Source organism: Manis javanica, chromosome 2 (genome assembly GCF_040802235.1).
Source record: "Manis javanica isolate MJ-LG chromosome 2, MJ_LKY, whole genome shotgun sequence".
In the NCBI taxonomy this organism is placed as follows: Eukaryota; Metazoa; Chordata; class Mammalia; order Pholidota; family Manidae; genus Manis; species Manis javanica.
In genome coordinates, this window is record NC_133157.1 from 166,323,737 (window position 1) to 166,336,751 (window position 13,015).

At 40.3% G+C, this 13,015-nt stretch overlaps 1 protein-coding gene across 1 annotated transcript in view; it reads left to right on the forward strand.

The window, feature by feature from the left end:
• STMN2 (stathmin 2) overlaps window positions 1-8,367 on the forward strand; it is a 51,671-nt gene extending 43,304 nt beyond the window's left edge. Inside the window, exon 5 of the mRNA XM_036998297.2 lies at window positions 7,034-8,367. Within this exon, the coding sequence (XP_036854192.1) occupies window positions 7,034-7,093 (60 nt within the window). The 3' untranslated portion in view covers window positions 7,094-8,367. The remainder of the gene's footprint in view (window positions 1-7,033) is intronic.
• The last annotated feature ends 4,648 nt before the right edge of the window (window positions 8,368-13,015 follow it).

The following is a 13,015-nucleotide window of genomic DNA, read 5'->3' on the forward strand; positions in this document are numbered from 1 at the left end:
AAGAAGTTTTATAGATTCATGACTTACATTCATGTCTTTGATCCATTTTGAGTTTACTTTTGTGTATGGGGTTAGACAGTGATCCAGTTTCATTCTCTTACATGTCGCTGTCCAGTTTTGCCAATACCAGCTCTTGAAGAGGCTGTCATTTCCCCATTGTATATCCATGGCTCCTTTACCATATATTAATTGACCATATATGCTTGGGTTTATATCTGGGATCTCTAGTCTGTTCCATTGGTCTATGGGTCTGTTCTTGTGCCAGTACCAAATTGTCTTGATTACTGTGGCTTTGTAGTAGAGCTTAAAGTCAGGGAGTGTAATTCCCCCCACTTTATTTTTCCTTCTCAGGATTGCTTTGGCTATTCAGGGTCTTTTGTGGTTCCATATGAATTTTAGAACTATTTGCTCTTGTTCGTTGAAGAATGCTGTTGGTATTTTGATAGGAATTGCATTGAATCTGTAGATTGCTTTAGGCAGGATGGCCATTTTGACAATATTAATTCTTCCTATCCATGAGCATGGGATGTGTTTCCATTTATTGGTATCTTCTTTAATTTCTCTCATGAGTGTCTTGTAGTTTTCAGAGTATAGGTCTTTCACTTAGAAACATTAGATTTTAATAGGCAGTTTATTTTTCTCTGTGTATTTATTTTCACCCACCCCATGCCCTGCACCTCTTGCACTTTTTCCCACTGTCCCCCAGATTCAGTCTCTTCCCCAATTCATACACTCATACATATGTACATACAGTTTGCCCAGGAAATAATCAGCCTGTGGAGTGTTTAACATCCCCGACATCAAGATGCAGTATCTCACTGGTGGGACCCAGGCACCACAATTTTTTTTAACTCTCCAAATGATTCCAGCATATAGCTGGGTTTGAGAATTAGTAGCTTGTATCCTATTCCAACATAAATCTCAGCTGACAGTATTCTATTCCACACTGAATCATGCAGCTCAGATCATTTTTAGGAATACTTTTCCCCTTATACTCCATAGTTACAGAAACGGTTTTCAAATCTAATGGGATCTTTGGTCAGTGTCCCCCAAGATCTGTAAACTTCTTTATAAAGCAGAGATACTTATTAGGGAACCCCAAATTTACTTCCATTTGATATATTTTACAATATGTTATAGACATGATAAAAAATTTTGTTTTTCCAAAAAAAATAGTTTGCATATTGTGTATGTGTACACTATAACTACTTTGCTTTTTCCTAAAACATGACAAAGCAAGATTTTTATTATGATCAATATCTAGCCTTTTGTTTGAATGAAATTACTGCAATGAAATAGACATTTTAAAAAGGAGCAGTAATAATAGTAATGCTGAAAATGTATGAAACTGCCAACATAGCCTAAGCTGTTCTGGAATCTGCCACATCAAAAGATGATTACTACTGAAATGACACCTATTAATGTGTTAATCATTCAGTGAGTATTTACTGAGTCTTACTATATGCTTAGCAACCTGGAAGGGAATGTAATATCAAAGGTGTTTACTAGCTATCTCTTTCCCAATGCAGACAATATAAAATCCAGCAAAAAATAACATAGCAAAATTTAGAGAATAAAACAGTATGTGATAAGGACCAATGTAGATGGTAAACACAAAAGCACTGAAGAAAGTCAGTAAAAAAGTAAATCTACATCAAGACTAACATACTAAGAACCCACCATTTTCACAGCCCTCACTGGCCCTACCTGTAGCCTAAGAGATGTGGTACAGTCCACTTGAGCTTTTGCAGCCATCTGCCTAACGCCCAAGCCCTCGGCCCCTCTCCTCCTCAATTAAGAGAATTGAGCAGGTAAGCAGATCATATTCTCCCATGGTGCCTATGATGGTATCCTCAGTGTCATTCACTGATAAATTCCCCCAAACTTCTTGGAGTCCCAGCTGTCGTAGATCACAGCCTTCAGCTAAAACTGAAAGCCCAAAGCAATTGCAATTGCACTTTAGATTCTACTAAAGAGCTCTTGAAAATAAGAGATTCTAATTGCCTAGGGTGGAACCCTAGTATTGCTTTGAAAGCTTACCAGTAGACACTAATATTTAGCTTGAGTTGAGAACCACTGAGCTAAAGGCTTCGTAAATATGCTTTGCTATATTGTCATGAATTATATTTAAATGTTTTTTCTTTCTTCAAAGAAGAATTTTGCACCCTATTTTTTCATTTCCATTTTTGTTTCCATAGCACCTCATCTCAACACTCCAGCTTATTGTATAGAAGAGAATCCCATGTGGAGGAGGAATGCCTGTGCCACAAGACATATGCCTATGCCACTCAAACTGAGTGACATAATCATATCCAGGACTCAAAACTGTAGGCTGTGGAATATGACTGACACTCTAGTGAAGTTGAAAGCATTCTTATTCTTACACTAGCATAAGAAATACAGAGACAGAAAGGAAAATACCCCTTCTTGCCTTGCAGAAGGGATTGAAGATACACTTTCTTCCTCCTCTAACATGACTTTTTTTCCCTAACACACTCAACAGTATCCTGCAGAAAATTCACTCCCTGACCCTTTAGGAACCCTGAATAGCAGCAGCTGTCTCATCAGACCCAACCAGGATCTGTAGTTAGTACTTAATTTTGAAAAATCTGTTATAGCAGGTATAATCATTTTAACAGCAATACATAACATTCATTAAACCTACAACTTCAATGCCATAAATGTACATCCAATTACCAATCTTTTGATGTCAGCCAGGACCTTTTTCAGAAATGGGTCAGTTAATTGGGATCCCATGTCTTTGTTTGCCTCCCATTATCCACACCTATATCACATTAGCCATGACCACCATTCCAATTTCTTTACAACTGAGGACTAAAGAAATCTGCAGAACAATCCGGATATAGAATCTATACAACTATCCCCTGGATTTTACAGTTGGTCCACCCAATGTCTAATAATACTTCATTTTCTCAAGTATTTCTAAAGCTTCTCTCCACCCTCACAATTTTCCATTACTGTAATACATAATGAAATTATGAAATTATGTACTTAAATTTTCAAATGTAGCTAGTGAGTAGGCTTGGAAATATTATGGACTGCAATAAAGCATATCACTCAAGCAGTGGGAGGAAAAATATGTGGAAATAACAGGGGAAAAGCTGCTAGTCTCAAGGAACCCAACATTTAGTAAATATCAGATGGTAGGATAATAGAGGGAAGGGAGAAGAATGTTAATTATCTTAGCAGGTCATTGAAAGGGACTTCTCCTGAACCTTGTTAAATTTTCCACTTAATCCAAATCATGTCACATTTTCTTGCTTTTATAACTCTACTGTGCTATTCACTAGCCAATGTCAAGACCGCCCAGCTCGTTATATTGTACCAAGTACCAAAGGAGCTTTCAGTAGTGTTCAGGATAAAAAGAAGAAAATATCCAGACAGCCTTTACAGCTGCTTTACCCTACCCAATCACAAAGGACAGTACTTAGGAAATAAGAGACATTGTTTTAGTAATTGATCATTTCAACTCTAACAATATAGAAAAGGTCAAGTGGAAACATCATAGTCTCATAGTCATAATTTTAGTGATAACCGTATTATATAAAATGATGTGGCTTAAAATGGTTAAAAATATTTTTCTTAAGGGAATAAGATTCTGTAATTCTTTTGCTAAGAAATGATTTTGATGATGTACAACTCTTTAGATACAGATTTCAACATCTATCAATTCTCATCTATTATAAAATTTCATTTTTCTCATCTGACATTTTTTTTTGTTATTCTGATTCATGAATGCCATTTGTATAACTACTTACTATTGAACATGTCTGATAGAAGAATAATGAGAGGAAAAAGGAGATTAAACTAGCCTTTATTGATTGCTTGCTATCGGACAAGCATTTCGCATGTACAATTGCATTCAATCCAAACAATTCTAAAAGGAGATAATGTTATTACCCTAGTTCATTAAGTTCCGAGAGCACAGAATCAAGATTTGAACCCATGTGTCTTTGATTCCAGATTTTCATACTAAGCTAAAGCCACAACTCTTTGTTAATCATCAAACACTTCCCAGTAAGCAGGTTTAGCAGCAGCAATGAAAGTTCATACTCCAGTGACCACTGCCAACATCTGGATGTATGAAAATGGGCTTTCCTGAAACTCACAACTCACTCCTGACCCCTCTTTTGTATTGCAAGTGCCTAGTTATTAGTAAAAAGAACAATTTCTAATGATGTTGACCTCTTCTTGCATTTAAATAGGCTCATGTGGCAGAATTTTATAGGTGAAATTGATACCCTAGGTCATCTAGTTCTAGCCACTTGTTTATTGCTAATACCTAGAGGCATTAAGGGGGACATTAAAAAGTAAAGAAAAAAAAGATTTCATATTTCTTGGCATCCAGTATAGAAATCTCTCTAATCATATTTTCTTAGAAAATCAGAATTTTTTTTAAAAAACACCTTTCATACATTTTTGCATATCAACGGAATAGTTACTTACAATGGTAAAATGCTATTTATTGCACTTCGCATATATTGATGGGAGGAAGGGGATAAATTGCAAAGAACATTGTAAATGTATGTCTTCTACAGTCTGTCTAGTAGCCCTATGTGTCTGTCAGTGCCTGGCAAATATTAGAAGTCCAACGAAATGAATTTTTTCAAAAACATAGCCTTGACTTCTTGATGAGCTTTTTTGGAATATCAAAACTGCCTTAGTAACCTCTGGACTGTAGGTCTCTGACATTTGCAAGAAGTTTGCTGATAAAAAAAAACTGTGTTGAAAATTACATGCCTCCTGCATGTTTATCTTCAATTCTCTCACATTTTGATATAAAGTCACTTTTTAATTTCATGAGTATATATTTGATGCTTTGAATGCAAAGTTTTCAAATTATAGATTTACTGAAATACTTGAAAATAATATTTTTCCTAGAAACTCAGAATTTATTTCAATTTCTCTATTTTTCATGTTATCTCAAACTCACAGATTACATTTTTGTTCTTTCCTATGGCAAAATCCTTTTCTTACAACTAATTTTGAGTTAAGTTTGCTCCAAAGTAGCCTAATATTACTAATTATAATGCTTCCTGTTAGATTATCAGTTTGAGTTTGTGTGAATCTTTAGACTTGAGGCTTTCTCTTTCTAGCATAGTGATGGTCTGGGCTTTTTCTCAAACATGATCGGAGCTCAGCTCTCACTGAGCAGTTTCTTCCTGCGTGAGAAAAAGACTGTCCATCTGTTTCCTCCTAATAGCAGAAAAGAAGGAAGAGTCAGCTACATCCCTGCTAATTCCCTGTGACATTTCCAAACAGGACATGATTCTCTATATACATGCTTTTTTTCCCTTCTCTTCATGGATTTTGAATATGCATATAAAGCTCATTTAAACCAATTAAGTAAAATTGTTTCTATAAACTCTTTCTCTAGAGTCAACTTCCTGCTTACTCAAATTCTGATTCTTTGAAGGAAGTATAGGGTGAAATGCCTTTTTCTCCCAGAACCTACATTTGAAAAGGCACATTTTTCCCCAGAACTATAAAATGTTCTCTTCACGCTAACACTGAGGTTCCACAGCCATGGGTAGGAGGGTGAGCGATAGAGCAAGGACGCCCAGGTTTGAGTCCCACCTCCGCCTCCTGCTAGTTATGGGATCTGGGGCAAGTGATGTAGCCTTTCTTCCTCTGTAAAATGGGAGCCGCAGGATGGTATGAGGATGAAGGGAATTATCCAAGTGAAATACGTATTTATGCAGAACTAGAACATACTCAGTACCTAGTAAGTGCTCAGTATTACAAAGAGCCCTGTAATCCCCTTGAGATTAATAGAGTTTAATAATAAGATTTACTTTACAAATAGTCAAGGGCATTGCCCCTAAACTAAAGGACTCTATAGAGCCACAAGAAATTTCTGAAGCTACAGGGGGAAAAATAAAAATATAAATAATACTCTTAAGTCTAAAAGTAAAGAATTCTAATAATCATTAGCATTTTAAATTTTAAATTCACAAAAAATTATGTGCACCTATGATATGTTAAACAGTGGGCTGATTAACCAGGCAGAAGCGTGTGCTGAAAAGTACTGGATTCATCTTCCCTCCATCAGTTCCCTCCTCAGAAAGTTCAGTTCCCAAACCAAGTTTGTCACATAAGTAAACATCCACCAGTCACGTGCTATGTGCCAAACACTCATCTCTACCCTTCAAATGTAACCAAAGTGAGAAAACCACAGCCCTGGCCCTCCCTGAGCTTACATATAAGCATCTGCTCAATATAACAGATAAGAAAAGAGCAGAAATGCCCAGAGTACAAGTTCAAATAAAATGACTGCCCCATAAGAGGAAAGATTTATGCAGCTGATCAAATGCAAAGTGAGACTACTTTCAGTTTGCAGTCTCACAAAAATCTTCATGAAGAAAGTGGTGACTTTACAGAGTATAAAGAGTGAGTTTCTGATCCTGACCAAATGGAGATGGAAGACTAGGAATCTCAAGCATTGAAAATGGCATGGAAAGACAATTCTGTTAAACTCAAATATCAAGTATGTGTAGGATAAAGGTGAAGGGCAAGACTGGAAATGTCATTTGGACTCAAGTTTTGAAATGCCTTGACTAACAGGCTGAGTGTAGGAAGCACACAAAAAGCCTTCTTCCTGCGTCTAATCTGGCAAAGGGTCTGTCAGCAATTATAAAGCCCTTAAAATATTAGGGAAAAAGAAAACACTGACATTGAAATGAAAACAACAATGTGATGTTTTATTGCTCTCTTCTGGATTTATGCAGCAGTCATAATATTCAGAATTCTCTTAGTCATATGACCTTCTGATCAGTATTAATCAAATAGTTAAATTTTTTTAGACACTCCTAAGTCTTGTAAGATCTTTTGTAATGTGACACTCACCAGGTCCCATGTTTTCCTTTCTTGTGAAATAAAAAACCTACCATAAGGTAGACATCAAATTGGGTTGCTCCCAGTGAAGAGCATTGTACGTAAAGGAGTAGGCAAGCCTGACTCTCCAGAGCAGGCAGCGAGGCCCCGTGACATCGTTTCTCCTTCTGTTTTTCAGGAGAGGCACGCTGTGGAGGTGCGCCGGAACAAGGAACTCCAGGTTGAACTGTCTGGCTGAAGAGATGGAGGGTATGGCACGCCCCACCATTAGTAAATCCCCCTGCCTATATTATAATGGATCATGCGATATCAGTATGGGAAATGTATGACATGGTTTAAAAAGAACTCATTATAAAAAACAAAACAGAATCAAAAATAAAAAAAATCAATGCGGTCTCTTTGCAGAATGTTTTGCTTGATGTTTAAAAAATACCTTGGATCTTATTTTGTAAATACTTACATTTTTGTTAAAAAATACAAGTATTGCATTATGCAAGTTATTTCATAATCTTACATGTCCTGTAACAGGCTTTTGATGTTGTGTCTTTCCACTCAAATGAATTTGCTAGGTCTGTTCTTTTTGAAGCTCCCCATGTCTAACTCCATTGCCTGCCCTTTTCATCCCAACAGAAAAATGAGGTCAGTAGACAGTCTTTGGTGCTAGAAACCCACCACTGCCTAATGACCTAGATGGCGTTGTAGTCTGTGAACTTAATAAGATCATACCTAGATTACAGGTAGTAAGACTCCACATCAGCCTCCACATTTGTTCGCTCATAATCTGCCTAACAACAAAGCCAGGCTAAGAAAAAGCTACCAATCATAGCGCTTACTTCTGCTTTGATTAGATTATGTGCTACAAATGTTTTGTCTTTCGAAAGGGATGGATGAGAAGACAGATCTGAGATCATTCTGGGTAGAAGCAAACTGTTGAACCTTTTAAAGTGCTGTACACAGATCCCAATCCAAATGGTTCAAGCAGCTGTGAAAACGCTCTTCATGAAGTGGGCTTAATTCTCTAGTTTAAGTTCTTTTGATGGAATGAATTAATGTGTCAGGTGGCTTATTTGTGGATGCCATGATTGATGATGTTCATTTTAAGCTCTTACCTATAGTACAAGTACATGATGAGCCTGAGTATTTTTCCACTTGGAAACTGTGAGCTGGTTGTTGCATTAAAACACACACGCAAACAAAATCAAAAACACTGCGGACTTTCACTCAAGCTGGTCTTTCTTCCCCAGTGTGAGGCAATCCTGCCTATTAAAAACAATACTCCATCTGTAAGGACTGGCGCAGCTAAGGGGGCTAGGCAGGGCATTTGTGCCAACTAAGAGACTCACCAGACACCTACCATAAGTACCTATCGCAGTTTTGAAGTCGTTTCTCCCCCAACTCCCAACTCCTGAAGGTTGCTGCCTGCATATTTACTCTTCATTAGTGCTATTTTCCTGTATGTCATTGTGAGCAAGCTGTGATTAATAAAGAATTGGAGTTCTGTGAACTAATAAAGGTTTGGTCTGTTCTCTTGCCCCTTTGTGTGTCTGACCCTAGAGCTCAGATTTTAAAAGGGCAGTCATTGGATTACACAATCTCATAAGCAAAGAGACAATAATTACAGTTTGAAAGAAACCAGGGCCCTGCTGATTCACTTCCCTTCTGTAGCAGCAGGCAGCATCTCTTTTCTGCCTCCCTCTGGCAGGCCGACACAGCGGGAGAGGTCTTCAATCTGTTCCCCTTAAGAACATTCAGAACTGAAGGTGATACCATAGGTTCGGACCCAAAATTCTAGGAGGGAGCCCCTTTCGAGCCACTTGGAAGGTTCCTGGCACCACCTCATGTCCTCCCATGTGGCCACAGGACACCTTCCCCAGCCAGTTAAAATGTGATTTTCCTGCCATACTGTTGAATTTTGCACTGCCAATAAACATACTGCACACATGGACACAGCAGGGCCCTGTCAGTGACCCAGATGGATCCTACAGGACTGAAGGAACCACATCCAGCTTTAGCAGAAAATCGTAAATAATTGAAATCACACAGACTTATGAATAAGTAAACTGGGCTTTAATCCATAGGAGCATTAACAAGCCAAGTTGAAGCCACCTGTCTCTATCTCAAGTATCTTTTATTTGTAGGACTCTCAACACTGCAACAATTGGTAAACATGCTTAAAAACATGAGTTCCATGCTTTCCGTTGGGAAGTCAGTCAGAGCTTCTGATTAGCATACAATAAGTTGTATTTTCATACTGATTTTTACATAACTTAGTTCAGAAAACATTAATTGAAGGGCTTCCATTGGGCCAGATCCTGTGACTAAGCTCTGGAAATATGAAAAGAAATCATCATGAGAAGCTCACCATCTACTTGTTTATTTTGGCCTAGAACCAGCACATGGCTGTTTGGGTCTGTCTTTGCAGCACATTGAGGAGAAACACATAATTAAGCTTCCTGATGTACTAGAAATAGTTGACAAGCCTCTCTTACTGCTTTGCGGGTCCCTGCATTGGAACTGCTGACCAACCACCCCCTGGTCCTGAGGCAGAGAGACCAAGGCACAGAGGGGCAAGGGATTGGCTGCAGGGCACAGCTTCCCCTTTGCAGGATTGCCCTCCTCAGCAGGAGCTCCCCAGCAGGCCGTCCCAAATCTCCCCACACTGGGGAGGATGGGTTATGTCTATGAAGCTGCCTCGGAGCAGTGGCCCTAGTATTTTAGCATACATATTCATAGTCACTTGGAGGGCTTGTTAAAAACAGGTTGCAGAGCCCCAACAGAGTTTCTGATCCCCCAGTTCTGTGTGAAAGCCTGAGAGGGTGCACATCTATCACATTTCCAGCTGATACACTGCTTATCTGCAGCCTAACCTGAGAGGCCCCACTACAGAAATGAAATTGGCCCAAGGGTGTGAGTTCTTGGTGATGACTGTACTGACCAATCTGTTTCAGTCAGGGCATGTTTCCCTGCAGATGGGACATGAAGAGGAACTCATTCAATCTTATTCAAAAGCAATCCAAGAAGACATACTACACCTTGCAGGGTAATAAACCAATGCAAAGAAAGCATCTAGGAGCTGGCTTAGGACTAAGAGACATTTAGATCAGGGCACCAATGACTGGGCATCTCTCACACAACATAATATTTTAAGAGAGCTTAAAGTATCTGAAGATGCTTCTGACACTATAAGAGGTGAACTATGATGCCATTTTGTGAACTATTTCAGTTTGTTAGCCTGATTCCACTTGAAGATTTCTTTTTAAAGACAGGCTTATGTTTAGATTGTGTATGACTTAGAAATGTTCTGTGAAGAAAATTCACATAATCCCATTAGTTTGAAGATTTATCCTCTCCTGTTTCTATATTCAAAAATACATGGAACAACTGAGGGTTGACCAATGCTGTTTCTTCTCTGGAGGCAAGCACCAGCCTTTACCACACTTCTAGGGATAAAAAACAAAGGTATGGAGAGCCACACTTCACCACAGCCACCAAGGGAGAGAATGAGAAGTGGAAACGTGGTATCCTGGACTTCGGCAACCAAATCATCGATCACCTCTTGCATTCCAACCCTGCAGAAGATGATTATCCTTGACTTGTAATAAGGTAATTTGCTGAGAAATTGCTAAGGCAAACACAGAGCCCAGAGCAAAACTAAGGGCCCCGAGCTCCTCCCATAAATTTCCCCTGGGGCATCTTGGATTCCTCACTGTCCCCACCACCCACCTCCAATTAATCATTAGGTGGCATTAAGTTGACCTCCAAGTTGTTCCTCATTTCTGGCTTCTTTTCTGCTTCCATAACCAAGCCCTAGTTTGGGTCCCGTTAGACTCACAACAACCAACTAACAAGTCTCTATGCCAGTCTACAGCCTCCTCTACACTTGGGTCAGTCTGTCCAGTGCTCACAGAATAAAGTCTGCACTCCTCTGCATGGTACTTAAGTACCCCACCATCCCCTTCTTTTCTTGAGGACATTACTCTCCTGGGACACCAAGCTATTCATTCTGACATGGTAATGACATGAAATTTCTGGCCTCCATGCACATGCTATACTCTCTGTCTAGAATTATCTTCACTACAATATCAGTGGGAGATCAGGCTGAAGTAAAAACCTGCAAAATCTCAGTGAAATAAAACCACAAAGGTTCATTTCCTTTTCCTACTATACATGTCCAAATGGGTCCCTGGAAACACTGCCCACTCTGGGGCTGAAGGCCAGAGGAGCTGCCTCCGTCTGGAACATGGTGGGGACCATGGAAGAGGGACCGTGGAAGCACAGGAAAGCACGCACTGGCTCTCTTAAGGCTTCAACCCAGAAGCAGCACATCACATTTCAAAATGTGACTGAAGCAAGTGATACAAGCACATATTAACTGGAAATGAGCAGGAAAGCACAGTCCTATCACCAGCTCAGAAGGAGGAAAGCCAGAAATACTTGGTGAACAGCATCAATGCCTACCACCCTACTGGTCACCAAATATTCACGTACATAAAGTGCTCTCACACTGTCCCTAAGATAAAATCCCCAGGTCCTATCTGGCCATGACAGCAAGTTGAGTGTTCAGGGTCTGGGTGGTGCACATAGGATTCTCTCTAATCGGTGGGAGCGTGAGTCCTCCTGACCAGAAACAAATAAAAAGACAAGTTATCTTCCCCAGCTTATTCAATGTACAATGGTAAACTGGGAAGAGGATAATCACAATAAACATACTTGTTCTAAGGAGAAATAATAAGGACTACATGGCATTCACTGATGGTAGAAATTCAGGCCAGACATGGTGAGGGCCCTCTACTCTCGGGATGGAGAACTTCCCTTGCTTCTATCTCCGTTCTGCCCTGAGAGAGGAGCTCCCAGGCCACGGCTCTTGGCTCTGTCCTCTGGGCAGACTTCCTGTTCCTTCACGCTCCTTGACCACGTTTACAGGGGCCGCTGGATGACATGCCCTCCAGGAGTCTGAGCAGCCTTGAGAGCCAGCATGCTGCCCACCAAACTTGTGGATCCAAGAATCATTTGTTTTCTCTGATCATCATATTAGTCCAGATTCTGGGAAGAAACAGACGACACACTATTATAAAGGGGCAGGTGAAGGGAATTTAATGAAGACTCTATTGTAGTAGAATGGTGTATGTGGATTAAAAGAAACCAACAGAGGCTGGTGAAGCACGTAGGCTGCGCCAACAGAGAAGAGCCTGTGTCCTACCTACCCAAGGCCTGGAGACCCAGGAAACAGGTGTAACTGTAGAAGAAGGCATTGACCAGGGGCTATGCCTTTCAGGAGAGGAATTCAGCGTCTAACAAATGCAGCCTGGCAAGGAGGGATCTGGGAAATAAATGTCCCCACATCTTTCTTCTCTCACCCTTCAATTTCTAGCCAAGGCTTCATGTCAGCCATGTCTAACAAGAAACCAGAGACAAGGGCCCCAGTCAGTGCAGTGTGTGGAAGTCAGCCTCTGGGGCTGAGCAAGAGGAATAAAGGTAGAGAGCATATGAGGGGCCAACAAGGGGTCTGGCAGCCAGCAGCACAGACCACAGACTGATTCGGTGAACAGTACAAATGACAATGCTGATACTTCCCCACTTGTTCGTCATGAGCTCTGTTCACTACAAATTTTCAGCTTCCTTCCTTCTGGGATTGCGTGGTCCCAATGCTTGGCGTTGGGTAAGGTTGTGGGGCTTGCTTCGGTCAGTGAAATCTAAGAAGTAACGTGGGTCACTTCAGGAGGAGGCTTAAGAGCAAATTCATAGCTCACCATGCCATTTTCCCTGGGCTGCTGTGACCGGGCATGAAAAGCACAGCCCCCATCTGCCAGAGACACGCAGCATGAGAGAGAGAAGCTCTTCTTAGTTTAAGTCCCTGAATTTGTGTTGTTTGTTATTCCTCGGTGAGTATTAATGAATTGAAACTCTTGTCATCACCACGCAGCTCTAGCCAGCCACATCATTCCCAGTCCGAAACAGAGTGTTTCAGCAGCTTTCCAGCGACTTACGTATCTTCAATTCATTTGAGCCCTAAAAGCCAGAGAGATCAATCAAAGCCAGGATGCTGGAAGCGAGGCCTCATCTAACCAACCGAACTATTCATCTCAGATACTAAGAGACAAATCAGATCTCTTCATTGGCTTATATTGTTGGTAAAGATAAGTCACCTGCATTGTCTTAA